The 25388-nt window shown below is 39.6% G+C and overlaps 6 protein-coding genes and 1 long non-coding RNA gene across 8 annotated transcripts; 4 read left to right on the top strand and 3 right to left on the bottom strand.

Annotated features, from left to right (window-relative positions):
- Nucleotides 1-163: 163 nt before the first annotated feature.
- LOC126603778 (uncharacterized) lies at nt 164-1252 on the bottom strand. Its single transcript, XM_050270736.1, has 2 exons — nt 811-1252; nt 164-717 (listed from the first exon to the last, which is right to left on the bottom strand). Exons 1-2 carry the CDS (start codon nt 920-922, stop codon nt 476-478), a joined length of 354 nt encoding a protein of 117 aa, XP_050126693.1. The 5' UTR covers nt 923-1252; the 3' UTR covers nt 164-475.
- Nucleotides 1253-1400: 148 nt separating this feature from the next.
- LOC126603776 (protein RER1B-like) lies at nt 1401-3357 on the bottom strand. The gene is made up of 4 exons (XM_050270735.1): nt 3156-3357; nt 2511-2870; nt 1762-1942; nt 1401-1639 (listed from the first exon to the last, which is right to left on the bottom strand). Exons 2-4 carry the CDS (start codon nt 2858-2860, stop codon nt 1598-1600), a joined length of 573 nt encoding a protein of 190 aa, XP_050126692.1. The 5' UTR covers nt 2861-2870; nt 3156-3357; the 3' UTR covers nt 1401-1597.
- A 453-nt stretch (nt 3358-3810) lies between these two features.
- Nucleotides 3811-4550, top strand: LOC126602620 (uncharacterized). The gene is made up of 2 exons (XR_007616172.1): nt 3811-4224; nt 4322-4550. It is a non-coding gene; the product is annotated as an uncharacterized LOC126602620 (long non-coding RNA).
- A 239-nt stretch (nt 4551-4789) lies between these two features.
- LOC126605850 (gamma carbonic anhydrase 2, mitochondrial-like) lies at nt 4790-6271 on the top strand. The gene is made up of 4 exons (XM_050273308.1): nt 4790-4811; nt 5183-5308; nt 5418-5569; nt 5990-6271. The coding sequence occupies exons 1-4, from the start codon at nt 4790-4792 to the stop codon at nt 6269-6271; spliced, it is 582 nt and encodes a 193-aa protein (XP_050129265.1).
- On the top strand, nt 5183-10397 carry LOC126602618 (uncharacterized). 2 transcript variants are annotated; one of them, XM_050269539.1, is made up of 11 exons: nt 5183-5308; nt 5418-5569; nt 5990-6508; nt 6625-7911; nt 8093-8356; nt 8456-8533; nt 8658-8711; nt 8860-8967; nt 9379-9476; nt 9626-9746; nt 9832-10397. In XM_050269539.1, exons 4-11 carry the CDS (start codon nt 7756-7758, stop codon nt 10078-10080), a joined length of 1128 nt encoding a protein of 375 aa, XP_050125496.1. In that variant the 5' UTR covers nt 5183-5308; nt 5418-5569; nt 5990-6508; nt 6625-7755; the 3' UTR covers nt 10081-10397. The 2 variants fall into 2 exon arrangements, with proteins under 2 accessions (XP_050125496.1, XP_050125497.1); XM_050269540.1 differs by having other exon boundaries at nt 5990-7911; nt 8673-8711.
- A 308-nt stretch (nt 10398-10705) lies between these two features.
- LOC126602619 (proteasome subunit alpha type-1-A-like) lies at nt 10706-13620 on the bottom strand. The gene is made up of 2 exons (XM_050269541.1): nt 13104-13620; nt 10706-11462 (listed from the first exon to the last, which is right to left on the bottom strand). Exons 1-2 carry the CDS (start codon nt 13452-13454, stop codon nt 10965-10967), a joined length of 849 nt encoding a protein of 282 aa, XP_050125498.1. The 5' UTR covers nt 13455-13620; the 3' UTR covers nt 10706-10964.
- Nucleotides 13621-18005: 4385 nt separating this feature from the next.
- Nucleotides 18006-25041, top strand: LOC126603337 (auxilin-like protein 1). The gene is made up of 8 exons (XM_050270146.1): nt 18006-18509; nt 18922-23557; nt 23652-23697; nt 23844-23941; nt 24064-24129; nt 24209-24298; nt 24477-24653; nt 24806-25041. Exons 1-8 carry the CDS (start codon nt 18169-18171, stop codon nt 24839-24841), a joined length of 5490 nt encoding a protein of 1829 aa, XP_050126103.1. The 5' UTR covers nt 18006-18168; the 3' UTR covers nt 24842-25041.
- Nucleotides 25042-25388: the final 347 nt, after the last annotated feature.

The raw sequence follows: 25388 nt of genomic DNA, 5'->3' as shown, positions 1-25388 counted from the left end.
GTCATATTTCTATGATTGCACTATCGATCCTTACATTACAAGCCAATTTTACAATTGGTCCCTCAAATTGCAGCAAATTATGAAACCAACGCAATTAGTTGAACTTTGTCTTGCTTGCTTAGGAGATAACCCCCGTGTCACGAAGTCTCTTAACTTTATATGATGACAAGAAACCATCCATCATTCAATATCTTTGCTGACAGATAATGTTTCCTCAGCTTATGCGTTTCCTTTCTTTTTGGTACAACTAACATCAGTGAAAATCATGTATTAACATACATTTTTTCCGGAAAACGAAACAAACATACATTTTACAGGAAACCAGTGCAGTTCTCTTCCTTGTATTAACATGTCACACTTAAATTTTTCTTCCGAAGATGATCGGAGAGGCTCATACCGAAAAGCGAGAGCTTTGTCCCCGAAATGAAGAACGATCTAACCTAAATTGCTATAAGAATCCGACTCTGACTCCGACTTAATTTAACTTGAACTTAGTATTGTTGATCAGAAATCTCAATGACTCTAAAAAGACCTTTCCAAGACTGGTTTCTCCACGCTCCAAACCCGGTTTTAGTTCCGAAACTGGAGCTTGTGCTGGTGACGGTGATGGTGATGCTGCAGGGGCTTCTGTAGTCGGCAGAACTCTTGGTCGACGCTGTGCTTCATATCCTATGATTCCAATCAGTCTTCTACCTTTGGTTCCTTCAACTTTCTCACCTGCCAAACACGAAGCAAAATAGATTACAACAATTTCAAAGCACGAAGAAATCCGAGAGTACAATAAAATGTTCACAATCTCAGTTCTCTTACCATTCGAGTCCAAGTAGGGTTTGGTAGTCTCGGAAAGAAAAACAAGCGTCGGGGTGATGACAGTAAGAGCAGCCCAGAAGAAGAATATCACAACATAGATTCTCCCGCTCATTTGTTGCCCGTCGGGGGTGGAACAGAGAGAAAAGCCGGTCTAATTAGCGAGACAGAATATTATGCTTCGACTCCAGGGTTTTAAGAGAAGAAATGGAATACAAAAAGAGAGACAAGAGAGAAGAAATAAGAGAGAGGATGGAGAAGAGACCTTGAACACTATTAGCTGGCCGTTGCATAAATAATTATGTGATTATAAAAAACTAACTTAATTAGACATGAATTGTTTGTCAAATTATTAACAACTACACTTCGTGATTTTGCTGTTCAGTTGGTGGAGGGTTGTTATACCAATTAGGTGCATGATTTGGACATCTACCTGGCATCCCCAAATACACCTGCTAATCATAACCCCGCTTGCTTAATAACTCGATTTAATTAATACCACGACAATAATATATACCCGAAACTTGGCATTCAGTAATTCAGCAGCAAGTAAAGCGGAAGAAGAACGAAAGTACAGGTAAATATCGAACAGGTTAGTGACAAGTGAGAATTATCAATTTATGCAAGTTTTCACGGCTCATTAAGTACTAATAGTAAGCAAATTATCCTAATAGTGAGCAAAATTCAAACATATCTATGAACTTTGCAAGTATTAACATGATAAAGTGTTCAGAAAAACTAAAAACATTCGAACACTGCACTTCTTTCGTTCACTGATTCGACCAAAGCTTCAGTCTGAGTTCGCTGCAGCACGTCTCTGCCCTGTATACCTCTGTAATAATCAAAGGGAACAAATAAAAATGTTGACCTTAAGGAAACTCCCAACATAAACAATTGGTCCTGCTTTAGGGAAAAAAGGTAAATGGTGGCTGAACAACAATCTAGACCTCTCACCTGTTTTCCGATGCTGAACGGTACATATTTGTACTTAATCATGTGCATTATCTGGCGCTTCATTGTAAGAGCAAAAAGAACGATCCAATAACAGAGGAGAATGGGCCAGAAAACAGGGACGTCAAACGCGGAGAAGAAGGTCATCAGAAAGGCGATACAGAAAGCCTTTGTAATGGAATACCTAAAACCACACAAGCAAGAGCATAAATTACTGAGTCTCAGTTAGCAGTCATAAAAACCTACTGAACACATACAAGCACGCATTAATTGCAATTACGTATATGTTACGGTAAACAACATGTTGTCAATGACTATTTTCAAATCGAGAAAGAAGAATCTCGACTGCTGAAGTCATTCACACAATCCTAACTTCCATTCAGTGCGATCAAGAGCTGCTTCATAAGAACCCCACCATCCTCCATATATTTTTCACTCCTATTGTCGATGAGGTGCCATCAGCGGAACCATGTTAATGCTAAAAGATCCTGTTGAGTTATCAAGCTTCTTATTAAGTTCACACTTCTACCATCCATACAAGTGTACAAATTTTAAAGCATACATACAACTAGCCAGAACCCCGCCTTCCTAAGCCCGGGGTTTTTTGGTATGATCTAATGTAGCATTCATATAAGTGCTACTCAAACATTTAAATCAGCCACAACACCTACTTTAGAGCACACCCAAAAACCCATAGCAAGTACATATACGATGCAACTCTCACAATTCCACTAAGGAAGTTGTTCAATTACCAGAATTTGAACTCGGGAAGGCGGCGAATGAACGGCTTAAACTCATCGGAACCTCGGGTTGGCAGGGAAGCCCCGTCCGCTTCGAGCTCTGGATCAACCTTTGGTGACAGAAAACCAATCAACAGATTCAAGATATAGATTCCCAGGCCGTATGACACAATGTAGAACCCTTGAATATAGTAAACTCGGAGCACGTAAACCACCGCCACAGCAAGAGTCCCCAGCCACCTGTGAACCGGGTTCGGGGTCGACCGGTCCAAGTAGTACTGAAATGTCCTTGAAAATTCGTCTCTCCACTTCGCCAACGGCGCCACCGCCGACCCAGCATCGCCGCCCTCAACTCCTTCCATCAATATTTTCCTGAACATCCATCAAAAGCAATAGCCCAAATCAAAAGATTAGATTCTGTTTGGTTCCCGAGAAAATTAATCACCCGATTCACCTCTAGAGAACTATTAATTCGGTCCTAACAATTCACATTTCTGGGGAATCAAAACCTAATAGTTTCACAAACCCAGTTTGGAATCAAACATCTTTCTAAGGAAAATAAATTTAAAAAAAAAAAGGAATTTTTTTAATACTATATAATAAAAAAACCCAATAATTTAGTTCAGGAAAAATAGAAAAATAGGAAAAAATCTTTACCTTGAAAAAAATTGAAGTATGTTTTGGATCCGCTGAGAGAATCTAACTGTAATCCAAATTTCTAAGCGGATCTGTGTGAATTTCGTAAGCTTATTTACTAGTTAATGTCGGTGCGATTGTTCGTTTCTTATCTGTTTCCTTTTTCCAGGAAAATCGAAATGGGGAAGAACGTCGCACGCTAGACCTCAATTGCGTGCGCGCGATTAAAGGCATCGAAACGCACAGCTTCGTGTTTGGCAAATTAACCGCGTCCTTTAAATGGCCTTTCGGCTTAGCGGTTAATTAAAGCCTTTCAACATGATTATTATTATCTTATGTTCAATTATCATCAAACGCGAATTTAAATTACATTATTACTAATATTTTATGAGGTAGAATCTCTTTTTAATATAATTAATATCATCTATTAGAAAAAAAAATCATGGTTGATCCTTTTTATTATGAAGCATGAGGTATCCCACCACATTTCAAAGGGACTATTTCTTAGTGGGCCAATCCACGAGCCATCCATTCGCTTCATCTGCCCTTATGAATATGGATTTGAATTTCCCTCTAGTACATCTTTTCTACTGGGATATATGTCTTTCCGATCGGATTAATGAGACTCGAATGCTATTGACAATGAGTATACATAATTTTCATTACTAAAGAAATTTCTTTAGCCCACCTTAAATTAGGACACAAGTCAATCTAAACATTTGAATTATAGTTAATCAAGTTTGTTGGCTTCAATTAAATAGAAACAGGGGATGTTTTGGTAACTTCAGTCGCCGGGAAGGGAAAATTCTGTTATACCCTCGCATGGCTTTGGAATATGAGATATTCTACCCTACCCGGTCATTTGGGCCATTACCTTCGTTTTTCTCCGGCCTGCTTCAAATCACGTCAGAGAGTCGGAGAGGGTGGCAGTGAGCGGAGGAGCTGGTGGTAGCCGGCGGAGAAAGTGAGAAAAAGATGGGGACTTTAGGACGAGCAATATACACTGTCGGATTCTGGATTCGGGAGACGGGCCAGGCCATTGATCGCCTCGGCAGCAGCCTCTAGGGGAGCTACTACTTCAAAGAGCAGCGTAAGCCTAAGCCCTTTCTCTCGAACCCTAGATCCCATCTTTTTAGCTCAAGCTCTTAATTCGAATTTGACTTATTTTTTATGATTTGGTAATTTAGGGGCTGTTTGGTTCGCATTTCGTATTGATTTCGACATCGCAGCTGTTGAATTGGCATGAAGTCTAGGGCTTTGCTTTTCATTTGATTTGATGGGTAATTGTAGAATTAGATAGTGTGTTCTACTAGTAGATTATTATCAACCCAACATTAATTTGATAAATTTGTTATATGGGCGTTCCTGGAAATCGTTAATATTTATCATTTACGTGAAATGAAGATTTTTGGAGCATTTCTGAGTATTGGAAGCAATTGGATCTTCGTAAAGGTGGTAAATTGGTGGCCTTTCGGCGTGTTTGTAGTCGGTCGAGCCATAAGCTCAAAATTTTACGATTGAGGAGGGGGAGGAAATGAAGAAAACAAGAATGGAAAAATAAATATATGTCCACCCATTGGTAGTTTGGTTCACCTAATTTTGAAAAGCTAATACATTGCTCAGCAATCAGCATAGCACATTCTTAGTTTGCGTACATGGGCGATTCAGGATTTTTGGGTTTTGCTTTCTTTTTTCTGTGCATTAGGATATTAAATGCATGCGTTTCTCATAGCGTCAATCCATATTCGTTTTTATTGTTACTGATGCACTTTGCAAAAACATTGGATCTCTTTTAATATCAAATGATCTTCACACAAGTTGCGAGATAAAACTAGGAATAGTTATCACTTATCATATTTTCTCTTCCATTGTGTCCTGTTTCTCACTGTATATGGAGCTTAGCTTGATAAGAGTAGTGCCTGAGTACTTGTAGTAGATTAGTTATCTGTTGAAAATCCGGTTTATTGTCAATATAGGTGAATATGAGCTGTATTTGTTTATGGAATGGTGGATTTTGGTGATAATTTGTAAAACTGTATTTGTGCTAGGTGATGTGAACAACATCGTTGTTGGATCTGGAACTAACATACAGGACAACTCCCTTGTTCATGTGGCGAAGTCAAATTTAAGTGGGAAGGTGTTACCAACCATTATTGGAGATAATGTTACTGTAGGTGAGTAAATGTGATGTCAAAGATGTGTTTAATTGGAACTTGGAGTCAGTCTGATAGTAGTTCAGATTAATTTCCCACAAATTACGCAACAAAAATTTGCTTTGAGCAGGTCACAGTGCTGTTATACATGGCTGTACTGTTGAGGATGAGGCCTTTGTTGGCATGGGAGCCACACTTCTTGATGGCATCGTCGTTGAGAAACATGCCATGGTAGCTGCTGGATCCCTGGTGAGACAGAATACAAAAATCCCCAGTGGAGAGGTATGTCTAAAAGCCCACATGCTGACCCTCTTTATCCTTCTATTTGCAAAGGATATTGGAAGTCTTAACAAGCATGCAAAAAGTAGCCGAGAATTTGAATCTATTGATTCAGAATCCAGATCACTGACCTAAAACATATTCGACGTTGTATTCAACGAAATACATAATTGAAAAAAAAAACAGTTATTCCAAATATTTCTTATATCTCTATCTTCTTGATCTTTCTGGAAGTCAGAGAACTATATTAATGTGAATTCTATGGATTATGATTGTGCTTGGAATTGCATGTTATGGTTTCGGATTCAGCTTTATCTAGGCCAGCTAAGTGAATCTTTCATTTCTGCGGTCTGTGAACCATCAACTGTGGTTGAAAACTTTGTTTCATTTTAGAGTAAGCAGTAAAATACATTTGTGTTACAGGTATGGGCAGGAAACCCAGCAAAATTTCTGAGAAAGCTCACAGATGAAGAAATAGCCTTCATCTCCCAGTCAGCCACCAATTACACCAACCTTGCACAAGTCCATGCAGCTGAGAATGTGAAGTCGTTTGATGAGATTGAGTTTGAGAAGGCCCTCCGCAAGAAGTTTGCCCACAAGGATGAGGAGTATGACTCAATGCTAGGTGTCGTTCGTGAGATTCCCCCAGAACTTATTCTTCCCGATAATGTATTACCAGATAAAGCAGCAAAGGACCAAAAATGATTTCGTTAGTTGTTTAACTCAAATCTTGAGAGATTTGGGGCACCAAGAAATATTTTTTGTCAAGTACAAATACATGGAAAAGGTATCATTTCCTTTCCCAATAATAGCCGACTTTCTTTAAGGCAGAAGTATGAATCTTTTCTGGCCATCGGATCTCCTCTTTCTCGGCTTTTCAGAAACTACATTTTCTGCTTCGGCGGTTTGTATGTTTGATGAAGGGTTTTTTCGTATCCAAAGGTACCTAATTTCTCCATTTGTAGTTGATTTGTATATTCATCTGCCTATTCATACCAAGGTATAGCATGACACATCTCTCTTGTCTATTTTGTTTTGTCATTGCACTCAAATACAAGACGGGAAACATCGTATGCATCACGCTCTGTGGTCGATGGGGATGGTGATCGTCCATGTTTCCATGTGGGGTGGATTCAAGTTTGCACCTTAGATGATCTTCATCGTCAAGCACGAACCGTGCTGGGAAAATTCTACAGTCCGACCATCGGACCACGGATGCGGCCTGACATACACCGGCTGGGGATCCTGCATTGCTTTCTATCCGTCGCCCTGCTTATTGGGAGAGACGCCGTATGCGGCCGTATGTTAAAGACTTTTTCCATGTGCTGGGCAGCTGAAGCTCTAATCCCAGCCTACTGGCCTATGCATTAAATCAGGCATAGTAAAAGAAAGCTTTACGACAAAATACATGACATGGTTTTTTGCATGAATGGTGCACGGGCGAGATTTGAGCCGTTATATTTGCATAAACTTTGGTATCAACATGACACGGTGACAATGTAGAGAAATTTAAGGAAGTGATTTTTGCTCTTCTATCCCAATGTATTTTGATCTTTTTCTCTAGCATTTGGATGGAATAAGTCAAAGACCATCGAATGGGCATATTTTTTTAAATTCTTTTTTTGAACAAACGATATTATCTACATTAAAAAAGTGATTTACGCAAAGAGTCGTTTCTATTTTCTTTTTAGAAACTTGGAAACGTGAAATCCAACTGTTACAGTGCAGAAGGAGAAAATGAAATATAAAACCTAGCATCTTAAAATTTTTAGCATTTTATGAACACGATAGAATCTTTTCCAAAACAATTATTGGCCAATCGGAATCTTAGAAAGCTGAAATCTCCGTGATTTCAGCAGGAAAACATAGAAAAAGCAGTCCCACCAATCATTCAAAGAATCAAACCCTACCCTATAGACCTCTCCTCTACATGCCCTACCATTTATTTTCCTCCAATTAATTTTCGCCTTTAATCATCGAAAGTGCAGTTTGTTTCTTCATATTTTTTGTTTGTGATAAAGTTGATTATAACATAATTATTTGATGAGGATCTGCAACTTGCAAGTTGCAACTGCGCCTCCTGCTCTCTTTGCAGTGTATATAAATACACGACACACCACAAGCCGAAGCGTGCAGACGGTGAGAGGGAGCAGAGTCCCAATTCCCAAAGAGCCAGAGGCGCCAGGAAAATGGGTGCAGAAGCCTTGACCGCCACCGGCAACTCCACCGCGCGAGAGGCTCCTCTGGTACTGGGACTACAGGCTTCCGCCCTCGTCGACCATGTTGCCCGCGTCGACTGGTCCCTGCTCGATCAACTCCCCGGCGAGCGTGGTGGCTCCATTCCTGTAAACCCCTTTTGACTTCATAGCTTCTTCTTGCTTTTTCCTGTTTTTTGCTACTTGGGTTTCGTAAATTTTGGTGCTTTTGATTGATTTATGCAATTTGGAATCATGGGTTTTGTTATTGTTGCTCAATTCAATCAGAATGTTGAAGACTTCAGCTTTTGGGACATATTTTCTGGTGTAGGTTGCAATTGAAGAGCTTGAGCATATATTGAGTGAGGTGAAACCCCATGTAATTTCATATCCTGATGATTCCTTGCCAATGAAAACCATAGCCGGCGGCAGTGTGGCCAATACAATCAGAGGGCTGAGTTCCGGTTTCGGAGTCTCCTGTGGGATAATTGGTGCCTGTGGAGATGATGAGCAAGGCCAGTTATTTGTCAGTAACATGAGCTCTCATGCTGTGAACCTCTCTAGATTGAGGATGAAGAAGGGACCCACAGCTCAGGTGATTACTTAGCTTCATTTCCTTTTTTTGGGGGGGTTTTCAGATTGAGTTTGTAGATGCTGAGTGCTGAAGCTTTGTTGGTAATTTGGTGTGGTGCAGTGTGTTTGCTTGGTGGATGCGTTGGGCAACCGGACAATGCGTCCTTGTCTCTCAAGTGCTGTGAAACTTCAGTCTCAGGTGCATGCCTCTGTTTAGATGCCCATATGCATACGTATCTGCGTGTCTGTGTGCATGTGTGTGTGTTGTGTGCTTGAGCTGTCAGTGTTTTGCTAACTTCTTCGATTGAGCTTACAAAGAATAGAATTATGTTATCCAGGCCGATGACTTGACGAGAGCAGACTTTAAGGGCTCTAAGGTAAGTGTCTTCTATACTTTCTCCAACAAAGTGTAGTGTCATAATGCGCTTTAGGCGGTACCATGTGTGAAACTTAGACGCAGACGGTATGATTTAAATAGTTGAAAGGGTTTTGTAGATGTAAATGCTGATATCTCTTTTCTTTCAGTGGCTGTTGTTGAGGTATGGTATCATCAATTTGGAAGTGATTCAAGCAGCTATATCAATTGCGAAACAAGAGGGTCTTTTTGTGTCCTTAGACTTGGCCAGTTTTGAGGTACAAGAATTTTTCTTCAGAATCTTTCATTTGGAGGATGGGATTTGTCCAAATTTTCTGTCAAAGCAGGTTGATATCCTACTCATGACTTATTTATGGGGTGAGAGCGTTACGACACAAGATAATGCCGTCTCCAGAATGAGTGACAAAAATTTCATTAGAGTGTAGCAACCCCCATACAATTTTCAACTGAAAGGCTAATCCCTTTCCAACTCCCACTGCATTTCTCTGCATGTAACTAAAGAAAACTAATAAGGCTGCAAGTGCTTTGGTGTAGAATCTTGAGTTTTTATTTGCAAGCAAAGTGAAAATACATAGTTCTGTTTCTTATCTTTGTTTTCTTATTTCGGCTTTTGATATCAAGTTTCAGATCTCTATATATTATCTTATATAGTCTTAAACATTACTCAGATGGTTCGCAACTTTAGATCGCCTCTTCTACAGCTGCTGGAGTCAGGGGACATAGACCTCTGCTTCGCCAATGAGGATGAAGCAACAGAGTTGCTAAGGTGACTTTCATTTGGTTGGAATTGTAACATGTTAAAACTGTTAACCCCAATTTTGATGAAATAAAGTTGACTCTTCTTTTCTACCATTTCGGTAGATTTTTCCTTCTTTTTCTACCAGACTGGTAATGTGGTGTTAAATTCTCTTGTAGAGGTTCCGAGGGTGAACAGAAGGCTGATCCCGATGTTGCACTTGAGTTTCTGGCAAAACACTGCCTCTGGGCTGTGGTGACGTTAGGCTCCAACGGATGTATAGCAAAGCACGGAAAAGAGGTCGGAACCTTAGTAAGATTCAACCCCGTGTTACTTGATCTTGATCATCGATGTATCTTCTGAATTTTTTGTTTTGATATGTCAGATTGTGCGAGTTCCAGCCATAGGGAAAGCCAATGCAGTAGACGCCACAGGAGCAGGAGACTTGTTTGCGAGTGGGTTTTTGTATGGACTGGTGAAGGGATTATCTCTGGAGGAGTGCTGCAAAGTAGGATCTTGCAGTGGCGGATCTGTTATTCGATCTCTCGGGGGTGAAGTCACCCCCGAGAACTGGCAATGGATGTATAAGCAGATGCAGACTAGAGGCCTCACTCTTCCTCATATCCCCAAATGATTTTTTGTGTTACTATGTTATCAGAACAGCGATTGTTTCGAAGTCCATGGCTACTAGCCTACTATACATCTTTTCGAAAGCGAAGGGTAAGGGTATCTATGGTTGCACTTGAAGCTGACTTAACGACGGCATACGATTACGATGGAAGAACATCAGGAAGAGGAACCTGAACAGTTTTTTAGGCTTTTCTTGTAACTCTTGTTTTTGCTTTTGGTTTAAACCTGCAATCCTGAATAATTATGTGTTGATTTACTACATGTTTTTGCAAGATTTTACTTGTTATTATGGAAGTTGTAGTGTCGTTGTCATTCTTTCAATTCGATCAATGTCGTCCTCATTCTATTACGCTGCACATCAATGTTGTTTCCGATGCGTCTCGTTTTCCATTAAAATTGAACCAACTGTTTAAATAGGGATGGTAATTTTAACCGTTAAACAGATTAAGCAACCACATAACGACTAAACTCCCTCTACGATGTGACGCAAGTGGTAATAAAAAACAGAACTTCGCTCTAAAAGCTTGTGGATGCACAAAATATATGAAGTCCATCGTTTTCCACTTAAGTTGCATAACTTGCAAGATTTTATCCACTTTCTAACGTTAAAATATCACAAGCACAACACAGACAGTAAACGATTCAATAAAAATGGAGTTTTCCGACAGCAATTGGGTTCAATAACTGTATCGTAACGGTAAACATTGAATGTAAAGTCGATCTAACCAGAAGCCACTTTCAAAATGTTTATAAGAGAAGAAAAAGAAACGGCAAATGTTCACCAGAAGATTGTAATCTTCTCCAATACCATCCATACTCTTAAGAACCACATACTGCAAGAAAACCTCATTGAAGGGATGGAAAGACAACTGCTTCTATCTATCATCCTCAGATATCCATGGGAGCTACATCCGGTTCGGGAACTGCTGCCTGGTCAGCGCCAGCGCCAGAGCCCTCACCCTCTTCTGCAGCTGCAGCAGGCTCAGCACCAGCATCGGGTTCAGCAGCAGGAGCCTCATCCTGCACAATCTCAAATGCATCGATCAACTTCTGGACGGTGTCCTGATCCAATATATGGAATGGCTCCCCAACTCCAACCACAGCAATTGTGCATATGGAACTTCTCAGTTTTTCTCCCTGCAAGGTTTCCCTTGTTGCAATGAGGGCATCCTTGATCAGATCCTCCCTTGTAGAGCCTGTGAAATTCTCAAACCTGCGTTCCAAGTATGTCTTTGCAGCTTGTGAGCGAGACCCTATTGCAAAAGCCTGGTATTCGAAGTAGTTTCCACTTGGGCAGTTGTAATACAGGTGAGCTCCAGACTCATCCAACCCACCTACTAATAGTCCAACTCCATACGGTCGCTTCCATGAGCGTTGGGTACAGACCTGTCATCCACAGGGTAAATAATTAAAATAACAAAAAGGTCTCTCCAAATGGATGTTCAACAGACACTGGTAGTTGTATACACGGAGGAGGATAACTGATAAGAGAGACCAAATATAAATACTGAAGAGGCATCAGTAAGTTTGTTTGCTTTTTTGTGGCAGTTTTGCAAAGTTTAGCTTCTACGAAACGGTAGAATTCAGGAGACAGACAGATTCAACATCTAATAATACCAAAAGCCCATCCTTAATCTAGAGTCCATCACTCCAACTCACTTCTACAGTCACTGAAATCATATTGTGATGAACTACACATGATATGATTGGTAAGAATGAACTCCTTAATCACAACAAGAAACATCACCATTCTACTGAATCCATACACTAGTATTTCCACAAAATTGTGAAATGAAGGAATAAGAATATGCAGATATTCTCATCTTTTAGGGAAAGAGAAACCTCTGTATATCAAGTCGAAAACAAATTCAACTACGAGATTGAAAGATAAATGAATATGCACAGGTGAGTGTATGCACAAAGAGAGGGGGGAGGAGAAATTTCTTATCTCAGAATTCAGTCTGCAATGCAAATAAAATACATTTGTTATAAATTGTATTATACATAAATTCGTTCACGATACACAGAAGAATAAAACTCTGAATGTTTATGCAACTACCTACAGACAGTAGCTATTAGCGTAAAACAACAAGCCAACTACTAATTACACAAGCAATGGGTTCCAGAAACAAATACGAAAATATGAGACCCTGTTCAATCCAATCACTTTCATACTTTCCTTTCCTACGCAAGTCCTTTCTACATGGTGCCAACATTTTATTGAAGCGCATAATGTACATGTATACCAAATATATCTGAGGTCTCAATTGCAAATCCTGATTTTCTTTTTCAGTTCTCACTCATTAGTTTAGTCAGCTTGGTTATTTAGAGACGAAAACAGAAAAAGTGCATGCCAATTGTTTCAAGATGATTCTGAAATACCATGATTCAGCATGACATATATTCAAAGAATAGTTTCATTCTTCACAAGTCAAATTTTGCATTAATTTCCCAAACCAAACAACACACTTTCGAATAAAAGGTCAAAGTTCTTCATGGTCACAAGAATTCCTACACTACCGGTTATACAAAAGTCCAACCCAATCCAAACCCAAATAGCTTATCTTATCACGCTCGAAAACTTGACCATATGCTACTCAGATAAACTTAAAAAGCAAACGAAATAATAAAATGTGATCCTTGAGTTGTTTGATATGCATTGAGAACTTCGACAGAAGGGAACCCTAAGCAGCTAACTCTGGTTAAAACCCTAGTTGTTGAGTCTTAACAACCCAATTTCTTTCCCAGGGGATCTAATTTTGGTTTCCAGTAAGATAACAACAATCCTACCACTTGATTGAGTTGAAGGAAGTCTACAATTCTACTAGAACAGGTAAAACACCGAAATCGAACACCAATTTTGCATCTTTAACCGTCAATTTTCTCAGAAACCTCCAGAAAATTAAGAATTTCCAACTACCACCTCCAGCAAAACCCTAAATCCCCAATTCCCCGATCCAATACGCACAAGTCACAAAACCCACTCACAAAAAATAAAAAAAATAGGGGTACTGCTACGCGACGCACCTGAGCCTTATCGGCGAGCTGAACCACGAGTCGCCCGACGGGGAGCGGGGACTCATAGGTGTAATTGTAGTTAATGGCCTCCGATCGCATGTACCGGGAGAGGACACGGCCGTCGGCTGTAAGCCCAGCAATGGCGACGCCGATGTGGTCGTCTACCTTGAAGATCTTCTTCTGGTGGGAAGAGAGCTCGGAGTTGGCCTTGTTAACGCAGGCGAGGACAACGTGGGTTTTGGATCGGAGCCCAATGGCGGCGGAGCCTTGCTTGACGGCCTCCATCGCGTACTCCACCTGGAAGAGCCGCCCGGCGGGGCTCCACGTCGTCACGTCGGTGTCGTATTGGTTCCTGAACATCTTTACAGCGTCGTTTTTTGTTTCTCTCTCTAAGAAGAAATCACAGCCCTCTCTCTCGGTGAAGCTGTGAGGATTTTTGTTGGGGTTTTCTTTTTGTTCAAGCAAGTGAGACACTGACGCTCTCTCTCTCTCTGACGAACCGGGAGAGGGTTTTTTTTTGTGCTTTCCTTTTCTCCTTGCAAGTAATTGGTAAATTAATTGGTAAATAATGAAAAGAAAAGAAGATGATTTTTTTTAACAAGTTTTAACAAAATATTTTCGATATTATTTATTTTTATTGAAAAAAATATTTTTACTCTAAAAAATCACTTCTGACACTATTTACATGCAACATATTTTTGTCATTTTGATTAAAACTCAAAATTTTCAAATTATTTCTATTAATTTTCTTTTTTTTATCGAGAATTAAAATGTTTAGGTCTGAGTCCAGGTGGCTTATTGGGCCTATGACCCAATATTTGGTCTATGGATTGTTGCGTTGACTATAAATCTAAGAAAAAGTCTAGTCCATGGAATTGGACTTTGAGCCCAAAATGTAATTGAACATGGTCTACCAGTCCATTATATATGGTAAGTAGTGGTTGGAACATAGCACTAGTCGGCTGCATAGGCTCTAGGCGGTGGCTAACAACCGCAATTTTGTCATAGGCGAGAATCGAAAAAGGACTAGACGGGGTTAGGTGGGAATAGCTGGGGCTAGATTGGAGTAGGCGGAAATGGGCTGGCTTATGTGGAGAACTGAATTTGAAAAACTTTTAGTTGCAGAGCTAATGACAGACTAGCGAAGAAGATAATGATTTGCCTTGATATTATCTAAACCTAGACGGCGTCATTTCTCTCTCAGACTTATCGTTTTGTATCCTTTTTTCCTCTCTAGATGAACCCTACCATCTACCTCTTTGTCGACCTTTTGTTTTTTATACTTTTTCTTAATTATTTAACGTTTTATCTTCTTTTAGTTGAAAATCAGAGTACGCAATGAACTAACATAATATAAAACTTTATACAACAAAAGAACTACATAATTGTCAAGAATACTACACAAACCGAAAAGACTACTTCTTGATTGAATAGTTCTCAATTGATTAACAAGCATCCCATTTATATATAGGGAGCTTTAACGAAAAGCACCCGGTACTGTTCACTTTAACGAAAAACCACATTTTTACACTAAAAAGTCAATCCTGGTACTATTCACTTTACCCTTTATTTTGTCCTTATCATTAAAACTCAAAGTTTTCAAATCATTTTCATTAGTTTTCCTTTATATAAAACTCACTCTAATCTCTAAACGAAAAATCTAATTTTAGCGGGATGGGTCCAGGCCTAGGCCTCCCCGTCTAGACCTCTAGGCACTAGGCTCCTTCCCGCCATTCGACTACCGCCTAATGACTCTTAAAACATTGTGTTAATGTTTTATTTCATTTTTTTCGGAAATATGAGAAAAACTTTCATGCAACAAAAGAATTTTTTTATTAAGGCTGAGTGTGCCACCCTCACACGTCCGTTCAAGACCCTCACCACATGTTCTAACTTTGTCATATTAAGTTGCATACAAATTCCTCCATCGTAAGAGAATAACTTATATTTAATTAGTGTATATCCGAATATTTTTACATGATGCATGATAAACAAAGGTCGAAATATAGAGCCGATGCTAGCCAAGTTATTCTCCCAGTTAGGGCATTTGTGAAATTCCATCGACAGAATAAAGCATGTTCAACGACGCTGTTCGTAGACAGACACTAAGCTAAAGAGAAAAGCGAAAGAGGAGAAGGGGGGGGAATCTTTTTTTCTCTTTCTATATACCAATTTGCCTCGTGATCATCACATTATATATGATCTTTATGCTTATTTCATGTTATCGTTGAGCCTCTAAGATATTCCATAGATTCCCCCCAAAAGGCATGTCTCCTCAGTCACTCAGTTCAAGGCTGATTATGTTACTTTACTTGTCGTCCTCGCATAAATGTTACTTGTAACTTTTGCACATGGAACTGCATGTGTGAGCAATGGGCATATATAGATGAATGATGTGCCTTTGCTCCTCAGGTAATCCTCTTTCTATTTCGAGAAGCTTGGGGTAATGTTTTCTTAACTTTAACCTAATTGGAGCATTGATCATTCAACTACAAGTTTGTGATCATTGGTCTCATAACTGATCAAAACGTGTAGTTATGATTATTTTCATCAACTCTGTTAAAACTTTCGTCAAAATGAGTTATGGTGGATTGATCATTGCTACAATTGAGTTAAAGTTGAGGGATCATAGCTCCAATGGGTTAAGTTGAGGAGTTGTTGCTCCGATTGGGTTTAAATTGAGGGATTGTTGCTCTAATTGGGTTTAAATTGAGGAATCATTGCTACAATTAAGTTAAAATTAATGGACCATTGCTCCAATGTAGGGACTACTACTCCAATCGTGTGGCACGTGACTCATTTTGATGAAGTTTTGACAGAGTTGACGAAAACGACTATAGTTGCACTTTTTTATCGGTTAAGGGACCAATGGTCACATATTTTTAATTGAGGGATCATTACGCCAATTGGATTAAAGTTGATGGACAATTGTTACAATTTCCTCTTCTATTTCTCCTGCATTTGATTCATTTTGCGTATTTTACACACTATGTTCTTTTTTCAATTTGCGCACTTGTCTCTTACAGTGTTTGTTTTGGATATCAAAAGTATGTAGATAAATCAGACTTACAATAAATAAAAATTAGTTTTTGAAATGAAAAATTAAAAGGGCGTCATTTTAGTTACTTGAAAACAGCTTTAGATAATAATAAAATGCAACTCAAAATACTCAAAGCAATTGTTCATAGTACAACTTTGCTTATTGAAGCAACAAAACGCGTAAATCGGTTAGATCACACGTTCGACATTAGTCACATTTCAGCCTTCCTTTGGTCATAAGTTTGGTTTCCACACTAGCAGCTGGTTTCGAATCCGTGATCTTCAATTTTTAGTTTGAAAGAAGTCTCGCAATTCATCTTTTACCACTGGACTACTAGCTCGTGGTTTGTTAATCGTGTATTTCATGCAAGGCTTTGGAAGAAAAAAAAACGACCGTAAGGTTGCAGTCACATTAAAAAAATGGCGTGTACTTCTTCAACTACAACAAGAACATAGCAACTGTTGGGTTATAGTCACATTCAAATAAATACAATCCAGCTTATGGACCCATTTTCCCATTCCTCTTGTAGTATAATTGCTTTCAGAATAAGTGCTCTTTATGCTCAATTGTGGAGAACTTGTGGACCTAAAACAATATTATTTATTTCATTTCAATATTTGAATTATTGAGAGTTTTTTCTTTTCCTTTTCGACTGATATTATTGGGAGCTGTATCGAATTATAGGTACTCAAATGTGAATAATTATGAATTTGAATAAAAAATGGAAGTACTAATCACATATCCATTTTTACTTTTTATATATTCTTGTTAATTTTTGTGCATTTATCCTCTTCAGTTCACTCGATCAGACAATTGAAAATTAAGAAGAGTGTGTGCTAGAGGTAAAATGAGTTTGTGGTTTAATTTATAGTTTTTATATTTATTTTTCAAGTAATTAAGTGTAGGGGTAAATTGCCACTTAGTATTAAGGTCTGATAATATTCCTCTTCACTTATAAATGAGAGGTCTTAGTTCGAGTCTTGCCATATTATTGCTAGCTCATTGTAAGACTTAGCCCATCCTCCCTTAGTAAAAAAAAATTGTAGGGGTAAGTACATTATTAAGGAGTGGAGTGAAAGCAAATTATAATTTCGGAGGGTCCCTATGTTATTTATCAAATTATAATGTTTGAATTTCCTAAATTAGCCTTTATTATTGTTTTTTTTATTTTTATAAATTTAGGAACTAAATAAGTGTCAATGTGCCAAAAATTAACTACGTCCTTTGAAAGCATGCAATATCTAAGATGTCGAGTTTAATTTTTCTCCTATATAATCTCAAGTATAATTCTCCCTCCCGCCTCTCGCTTTTGTTAGAAAAACGAATAATAGTTTTTATTTATTTTTACTATATACAAGCAAATGTCACCATTTATGTTCCTGTTCTTTTCGCTGAGAACGTTTCTTCGCGTTTAATTGCTCAATTTTATGTGCCACTTGCCATTCATCAGAGCTCGTGTCACGCAGTTGTCTGTCACCTTCCAAAACCACCCTGGATTTTATCATATTCCCAAATTGGAAATAGATCTTCTTAGGATCTCTTTTACTAAGATTCCATCAGATCAAGTGATCTGGACTTTTTAAATTTTATTGAACTGTGCATTTGTTTTGATTTTTTAAAAATTATGATAATTTTTTGTCCTTAGATAAAATTTAAAAGGTCTACATCACTTGATCCGGTGACCTTGACGAAGATCACTGACTGGGGCAGATTTTACACTGACGCGTCGGATTTGGAAGAGCTTACCACGCAACACGACAGCACAAACAGCCAGTCGATAAAAAAGCAGAGTCAAGCTCACAGTCCTCACTCACCGGCTACCGCCGGTCACCTTCCCCGATATTTTGCTCAAAAAATCGGCGATTTATTCATTTTCCGTACTCTGACAGTTAGACCGCATAACAATGTTTTCCCGGAAAATCCTCTCTCATAGTTTCATCTCTCTCACGGTCTTACTGTAGACTTTGCTCCAAACACTGAGAGCAGGAGGAAGAAGAAGCAAAACGCAGCGCAGCGCGTACTTCCAGTCCATCAATGGAGTTCCAAGCTTCATCCGTGGCGCTTTCTCAGAAGCTCTCCAGCGGTCACTCCATATACGACGGCGTTTTCTCCTCTGCAGCTGCATCCAAGTTCAATGTCTCGACTTTCTCCTCCCGAGTCGACGATTACAGCGAGATTTTCGGCGGTTCCGGAGCTTCCCGCGGCGGCTCTTCGATTCCGGTGCTTGAGGTTCCGGAGCTCCATGAGCGGAAGGCTTCGGTGGATGTTCGGAGCTCGAAGCTGGATTACTCTAACGTCTTCGGTGGATTTGGAGATTCGAATTTCGCAGTTTCGTATGAGGAGCTCTTTGCGGAGCCAAAGAAGAAGGAAAGAAGGTACATTTACACTGCACTCCCTGAGAATGCACAATTTTACTTGTTTTTTGAGTATGCAAGTTCGTATTTTATAAGCTGGCATGGGAAATTAGTAATTTTTGATAATTTAGATAGATCGTTCTTTGCAATTTCAGTTCGATTTTTATAATTTTGAGTAGTACTATCTGTTGCTGGGTAGTAAATTGCAGTTGAAATTCAACCGTTAAAAATTTCATTCTTTGTTTGGATTACGAGAAATTGTCTAGATGTTAAAATTCGAGCACGAATCGAGTGCTTTTCTTAATTCGTTTCGAAATCTATGATTACATCAACTGGAAATAACAGACATTTCACACGAAAAGGTAAAGAATCAAACTTTTACAGCTACAGAGATTGACATTGTGGTGTGTGTGTATTCCTTTGTTTTGAATAGGACACCGGCTGAAAAGCGGTCGCCTTCGAAAGAGGCCGATCCTTTGAGTACCGTGGAGAATCGTGTTTTGTCACAGGAAGCATCTTATCAATCATTTGATGGTGCCAAGAAGTTCAACATGTCATACCATAAAACCAACCACAGAAGCAAAAGTTTTACAGGCAGAACAATGCTTCATGCTGTTCCAACGTATACGTGTTTGATTGATGAAGTCAGTCCCATACGCACGACTGAAGATGATAAACCGGTATCTTCCAAAGAAAATGGTGCTTCCCCTGACAATAATTTATGTGAAAGAATGACGGAGGGCAACCATCTGAAGTCCGCGAGAGACCTCCCAGCTGGTGATGATAGGAAGCAAACTTCTGCGGGAGGTGCTAAGGTTCAGAATAATTATGATCGGAAAAGATCCAGTTTGCATGATGAGTTATTCAATGCATGTGAAACTCATCCTTCAAGCAGTCCATCAATTTCAAGCCCACTGTCTGAGGGCAAGGTTGCATTTGAGAAACCAATGGCTTCTATTTTTGGCGTTTCTAGAAGTGATAATTTAGAAGGTTCTGGCCGTGTTTCTTCACCACCGTACTTTGATGAGGAAGTGGACACAAATTCTACTGCGGCTGCCTCTGCGGCTGCTTTGATAAAGGCAATAGAGGAAGCTCAAGCAAGGATAAAAATGGCAAAAGAGTCTAAGGAAAGAAAGAAGACTGGTTCGCAAGATCGTGTCAAACAGAGCATTAACATTGGCAAGAAGTTTGAGGTGAAGGGGGAAAAATTTGCAGATAAAGTAAGCATACCAAAAGAGAGGAAGACTCGGGAGTTGCATGAAGAAGGGGCTGTTCCGGTTCATGTTTCTACTGGTAAGAAACTTGAGGTGAAAGGGGATAAATATGCAGAAAAAGTAAGCATACCCAAAGAGAGAGAGACTCAGGAGTTGCATGAAGAAGTGGCTGTTCGTGTTCATGATTCTACTAGTACAAAACTTGAGGTGAAGGGGGATAAATATGCAGACAACGTAAGCATACCCAAAGAGAGAAAGACCCGGGAGTTACATGAAGAAGTGGCTGTTCTTGTTCGTGGTTCTACTAGTATGATACTTGAGATGAAGGGGGATAAATATGCAGACAACATAAGCATACCCAAAGAGAGGAAGACTCGAGAGTTGCATGAAGAAGTGGCTGTTCTTGTTCATGATTCTACTAGTACAAAACTTGAGGTGAAGGGGGATAAATATGCAGACAAAGTAAGCATACCCAAAGAGAGAAAGACTCAGGAGTTGCTTGAAGAAGTGGCTGTTCCTGTTCGTTTTTCAATTTTTTCTACTGGGCCAGAACAAGTAACTGCAGCATTTGGAGATGCGAATAAACTTTTTGGTGCGAAGGAAGCTGGAGGGAAAACAGAGGAGAAGGAATCTATATCAACTCACATGGGTCGTACGCAGGAACAAGCTGATGTTCCAGAAGTGGCAGAACAATTTTATGAAGTTTCTGACACAGACGAACCTGATTTCTCAGAAGCAGCAGACCAGTTCTATGAATTTCCTGACACAGGCGAACCTGATCTATCAGAACCAGCAGAATTATTTTATGAGCTTTCGGACTCAAGTGAACACCAGGCTACAATGGTAGAGGATGAAGAAGCCAACCCTGCGATAATAATGTTACAAATTGTTGACGAAGATGAACAGAAAAGGAAGAAGACAGCCATGGAAGCTTTTGAATATCCAGAACTAGGTGGCGAGAGATTACAAGCAGCTAAATATGAAGAATACAGAGAGTTAGAGAAGATAGTCAATGCGGATGGAGGGCTGTCTAAACATGAAGATCATGCAAGTGAATTGGAAACAGTTAAAGATGCTTTTGAACAGGAAGAAAATGAGAATAGACTGGAAGCTTCCAGAGAGCTTGAAGAAACTTGGAAGCTTCAAGCTTCCCATGTAAAGGAAATTCTTGAAGAGAAGCAAGGGGAGGTTGAGAAACAAAAAGGAGACAACAACAGGCATGAAACTCAAGAGCTACAGGAAACCAGACATGTGAAAAGGATATTGATGCCTCAGGAGTGCGTTAACTATCAGAAGATAGGCGATGAGGCTTACAAGCGGGAAGAACTTGAGAAGGAACAAAAAGATGTCCACAGGGAAGAAGACACTGAGAGGAGGCTCAATAAAGATAGCAGGCAAGACATCACTGAGGACTCACTTAATGACACCAATGATGAGGAATGTTTTGAGAATAGAAATGAGAGCAAATCTGAAGGACATGAGACGCTTGGCGACACGACAGTGAATGAGATGATACTCGAAGGGGCAGGTTGTGAGGAGATAGAATGTGAGAAGAGACAAAAAGAGAGTTTTCAGCATGTAGATGATGGGAGAATGGAAATACTGATTGATCAGAGTACAGAAGATGAGAAAGTGACAGTGGCTCGAGAGGATCTAAAGAAACCAGACTGCAACTTTGAGGCAACTAATAACCTATTTGAGGAGGGTGAAAATGAGGACCTATATGAAAAAGAGGGGTCCACTGGACATGCAGAGTATGACAAGGATGTAGAAGAAACTCTGGAGGGGGATAAATATGAGGAGATAGAATGTGAGAGGAGACAAAAAGAGAGTTTTCGGTGTGTAGAAGATGGGAGAATGGAAATACAGATTGATCAGAGTACAGAAGATGAGAAGGTGGCAGTGGATTGTGAGGATCTAAGGAAACCAGACTGCAACTTTGAGGCAACTAATAACCTATGTGAGGAGGGTGAAAATGAAGACCTATATGAAAAAGAGGGGCCCACTGGACATGCAGAGTATGACAAGGATGTAGAAGAAACTCTGGAGGGGGATAAATATGAGGAGATAGCATGTGAGAAGAGACAAAAAGAGAGTTTTCAGTGTGTAGAAGATGGGATAACGGAAATACGGATTGATCAGAGTACAGAAGATGAGAAGGTGACAGTGGATTCTGAGGATCTAAAGAAACCAGACTGCAATGTTAAGGCAACTAATAACCTATGTGAAGAGGGTGAAATTGAGGACCCAAATGAAAAAGAGGGGTCCACTGGACGTGCAGAGTATGACAAGAATGTAGAAGAAACTTTGGAGGTACCTGCACATGAAGAGGGTGGGGATAGAATAGAAGTTACTGAAACTTTGGATGAACTCAAAGAGAGTGTGAACCAGTCAGAATCAGTTGAAGAGGATAATGGCACAGTAGAGAAAGATGTGCTCAAAACATATGGCTTAGCTCCAGATGTCAAACTTGTTGAGATACCAATAATAGATGCAACAGAGATCCATTCTTCTGACACAAATGGAACAACTCTAAGGAGAAATGATACGAGATTTGGGCAAAAGCAAGAAGACCAGCTTGCCAGAGAGCCCGAAGTAGTCTGCAATTTTGGAAAACAGGTTGAAGAATTGGGAGCTATGAATAAGGACATGATGGAAGGTGAAGTTGCTGTCAAGCAGGAAGAAAACAAGAATAATTCCAGGTCTTCACATAGGAAAAGATGGTTTGATAAACTCAACTTTTCTGAAACTCTTTTTAAGCTCAAGGAGAATTGGAACCAATCAGAGTCAGTTGAAGAAGAGAATGGCATGGAGGAGAAAGAAATATGTGAAGCTGATGGCTTGGCTTCGGGTGTCAAACTTGCTGAGATATTGAAGCAAATCGAAGATCCAATCGAGACCCATCCTTCTGAAGAAAATGGGTTAAATGTGGATATAAATGCCTTGAACTGTGGGCAAAACCAAGATGTCACTTTAGAAACGCATGTTGAAGAAGTGGAAGAAATCAATGAGGATGTGAGAGAAGTTGAAGTTGCCGTGAATCAGGAAGAGAATAAGAATAATTCCAAATCTTCTCATAGGAAAAGGTGGTTTGATGATGGGACCAGTACAGAAGTAGCTCAACTTTCTCATATGTTAAGAAGAAAGGGGGGAAATGTGCTACTGGATTATGAGATGGAGACAAGTCCATGTACAGAGGAAAATATGGATAATCATCGAGCAACCACGACAAAAGAGAGTGTAACCACTCATAGTTCGCTGCAAGAATTGGAACAAGAAAAAGGTGAGAATCGTCAAACAACCTTCACTGCAGAGGAGAGTGAAAAACATTATACTTCAAATACAGTAGTGGAACAAGAAAAAATGGAAAATCAACAAGAAACCTCAATTGCAGAAGAGAGTGAAATTAGTGCGAGATTGCAAAAGGAAGTGGAGATAGAGAAGGAACTCCTGAAACAAAAACAGAATGCAAAAGGGAAGGAAAGGGAAAGAGTAAAGGAGAAAAAAGCTGTTGAAAGGGTAATTCGTGAAGCTCGTGAAAGGGCATTTGCTGAAGCTCGAGAAAGAGCTGCTGAAACTCGTCAAAAGGCAATGGCTGAGGCCCAAGAAAGGTCGGGAAAGACTTCTGTAAAGGCTAATGATATTTCCTTAGCTGAGAAGGCTTCAAGGGAAGCTAAACTAAAATTGGAACGTGCTGCTGTGGAAAGAGCAACTGAAGAGGCTTGGGAGCGTGCCTTAGAAAAATCATTATCCGGGAAGGCTTACGAGGCAGGAAAGCAGGCTAAGAGGTCTGTTTCTGAGAAATCTTCTAGTGCCTCTAGAGATGATGGAATGAAGCTGGGTGTTTCGCCCTCTGTGAGTATTTGTTTTAATGCTTTACTCTTACCAAGTATCAAGATGCTTATCCTCTGGCAACATAAATTAATGGACATAACAACAATTCTTGCAGGACCCAGAGTCTAAATCAAGATACCCAAATTCTTCAAATCACAGTGGTATGTGATATCTAACAGTACCATTATAGCATTCCATTCTATGCCTTGATTTCATATTTTTACAGTGCTGTCTTAGCTTTTAATTATAGGATATTTTACTATGTTATTCTCTGCTACTTCTGAAGATTTTTTTCCCCTTAATGAAGATCCTTACCCTGCTGAAAGGAGTGGTGGAAGTAATGGTGAATCAGCTCAAAGGTGCAAAGCTGAGTTGGAGAGGAATCAACGGACAGCAGAACGTGCAGTATGTTTCCTGATCTTGCTTGGTTTTTAGATCTTCTTGATCTTTGCTTGGTTCTGGATACACAGTGGTGACCTATAACAAGCTTGCTTCATGTTTTTTTTAACTTTTCCAATCTCTTTCAGGCTAAAGCTCTTGCAGAGAAGAATATGCGGGATCTTCTTGTACAGAAAGAGCAAGCCGAGAGAAACGTAATTTCTCACTCTTGTGAATAAACTTTTGCAAACACACCAAACGTTTTCTCACTCTTGTGAATATAATTTTGTGCAGAGATTAGCAGAAGGTCTTGATGCCGAGGTCAAAAGGTGGTCGAGTGGGAAAGAGAGAAATTTGCGGGCTTTGCTTTCAACGCTACAATATGTATGTGCTAGCCTGATTCATGATTCTTTTGCGATTTAGTATGATACCTCCTGCTTTGTGTCTGTTTCTTCTTCAGTGTTCAATGATGATTGTACGCAAAGCTGATTAAATTTTCAATTAGGATTTGGCTTAAAGTTCTATCATTAGCTGGTTTTGACTTGATGTTTGCAACTCGCAGATCCTCGGGCCAGATAGTGGTTGGCAGCCAATTCCTCTAACAGAAATAGTTACAACTGTGGCTGTAAAGAAAGCTTACCGTAAAGCTGCTCTCTTTGTTCATCCTGACAAGTTACAGCAACGGGGTGCAAGCATACAGCAGAAGTACACTTGCGAGAAGGTGTTTGATCTTCTAAAGGTGCGTTGCTGATCTTCTGTCCTCGATATATATATCAAGTTTAAGAAACATGTTTACGTTGGTAAAAATGTTGAAGCCGAGAGATGCTAGTCTTCGGGTTGGAGAATATTTAGCTCACTTGTGTTGTTTCTGGTTTGTGTTCAACTATCCAGGAGGCTTGGAATAGATTCAATGTGGAAGAGCGATAGACGATTTTCTTTCGTACGTCCAGACAGGGAACAGATAAAGCATATTTCATCTCACTGTGTTAGTTTCCTCATGGAATATATGATATACCAGTATTAGGTAGATTGTAGGCATTCTTTGTTAGAAACTGGCAGTGTAATCTTGTCATCCTCTTCTACCCAGAAATAAGAAAAATAGAAAAGGAAAAATCCGTCCTCGTCCTCGTCCTCGTTTTGGTTCGTCCTTTTATCGTTTTTCGTTGTGTAACTAGCGAAAGTGCCCCCGCACGATGCTGCGGGTTTTAGAACCATATAAAACATGTAAAAAGTTATAAAAATATATACATCCAACTCCTAACCGAAATATGCACGCAACATTAAGAAAGTTTGAAATTAATATTATTTGTATTCTTGTCAATCTTCTCATAGTAAACCTTCATTCTGAACACATAAATTATTAGGAAGCACAACCCAAGAATGTTCAGTGGATTTAAGTTTATTTGTATTCTTGTCAATCTTCACGTAGCAAACCTTTAGGACAAAATCAGCTCTAATTATATAAGTTAGAGTT

Source organism: Malus sylvestris, chromosome 15 (assembly GCF_916048215.2).
Source record: "Malus sylvestris chromosome 15, drMalSylv7.2, whole genome shotgun sequence".
Taxonomy (NCBI): Eukaryota; Viridiplantae; Streptophyta; class Magnoliopsida; order Rosales; family Rosaceae; genus Malus; species Malus sylvestris.
This window is presented reverse-complemented; position numbering and strand designations above follow the sequence as displayed.

Bases quoted from the DNA above. Each gene is read 5' to 3' on its own strand.
- LOC126605850 (XM_050273308.1), top strand. From the start codon at position 4,790: ATGGGCGATTCAGGATTTTTGG. The intron at 4,812-5,182 runs GTTTTGCTTTCT...TATTTGTGCTAG, and splicing joins GGGCGATTCAGGATTTTTGG to GTGATGTGAACAACATCGTT. The intron at 5,570-5,989 runs GTATGTCTAAAA...TTTGTGTTACAG, and splicing joins CAAAAATCCCCAGTGGAGAG to GTATGGGCAGGAAACCCAGC.
- LOC126602619 (XM_050269541.1), bottom strand. From the start codon at position 13,454: ATGTTCAGGAACCAATACGACACCGACGTGACGACGTGGAGCCCCGCC. The intron at 11,463-13,103 runs GTGCGTCGCGTA...TGTGGATGACAG, and splicing joins AGCTCGCCGATAAGGCTCAG to GTCTGTACCCAACGCTCATG.
- LOC126603776 (XM_050270735.1), bottom strand. From the start codon at position 2,860: ATGGAAGGAGTTGAGGGCGGCGATGCTGGGTCGGCGGTGGCGCCGTTG. The intron at 1,943-2,510 runs GTAATTGAACAA...GTGTGGTTTTAG, and splicing joins CTTCCCGAGTTCAAATTCTG to GTATTCCATTACAAAGGCTT. The intron at 1,640-1,761 runs GTGAGAGGTCTA...TGATTATTACAG, and splicing joins CGTTCAGCATCGGAAAACAG to AGGTATACAGGGCAGAGACG.
- LOC126603337 (XM_050270146.1), top strand. From the start codon at position 18,169: ATGGAGTTCCAAGCTTCATCCGTGGCGCTTTCTCAGAAGCTCTCCAGC. The intron at 18,510-18,921 runs GTACATTTACAC...TGTTTTGAATAG, and splicing joins CCAAAGAAGAAGGAAAGAAG to GACACCGGCTGAAAAGCGGT. The intron at 24,299-24,476 runs GTATGTGCTAGC...TGCAACTCGCAG, and splicing joins TGCTTTCAACGCTACAATAT to ATCCTCGGGCCAGATAGTGG.
- LOC126603778 (XM_050270736.1), bottom strand. From the start codon at position 922: ATGAGCGGGAGAATCTATGTTGTGATATTCTTCTTCTGGGCTGCTCTT. The intron at 718-810 runs GTAAGAGAACTG...CGTGTTTGGCAG, and splicing joins ACCCTACTTGGACTCGAATG to GTGAGAAAGTTGAAGGAACC.
- LOC126602618 (XM_050269539.1), top strand. From the start codon at position 7,756: ATGGGTGCAGAAGCCTTGACCGCCACCGGCAACTCCACCGCGCGAGAG. The intron at 8,712-8,859 runs GTAAGTGTCTTC...CTTTTCTTTCAG, and splicing joins CAGACTTTAAGGGCTCTAAG to TGGCTGTTGTTGAGGTATGG. The intron at 8,968-9,378 runs GTACAAGAATTT...AACATTACTCAG, and splicing joins TAGACTTGGCCAGTTTTGAG to ATGGTTCGCAACTTTAGATC.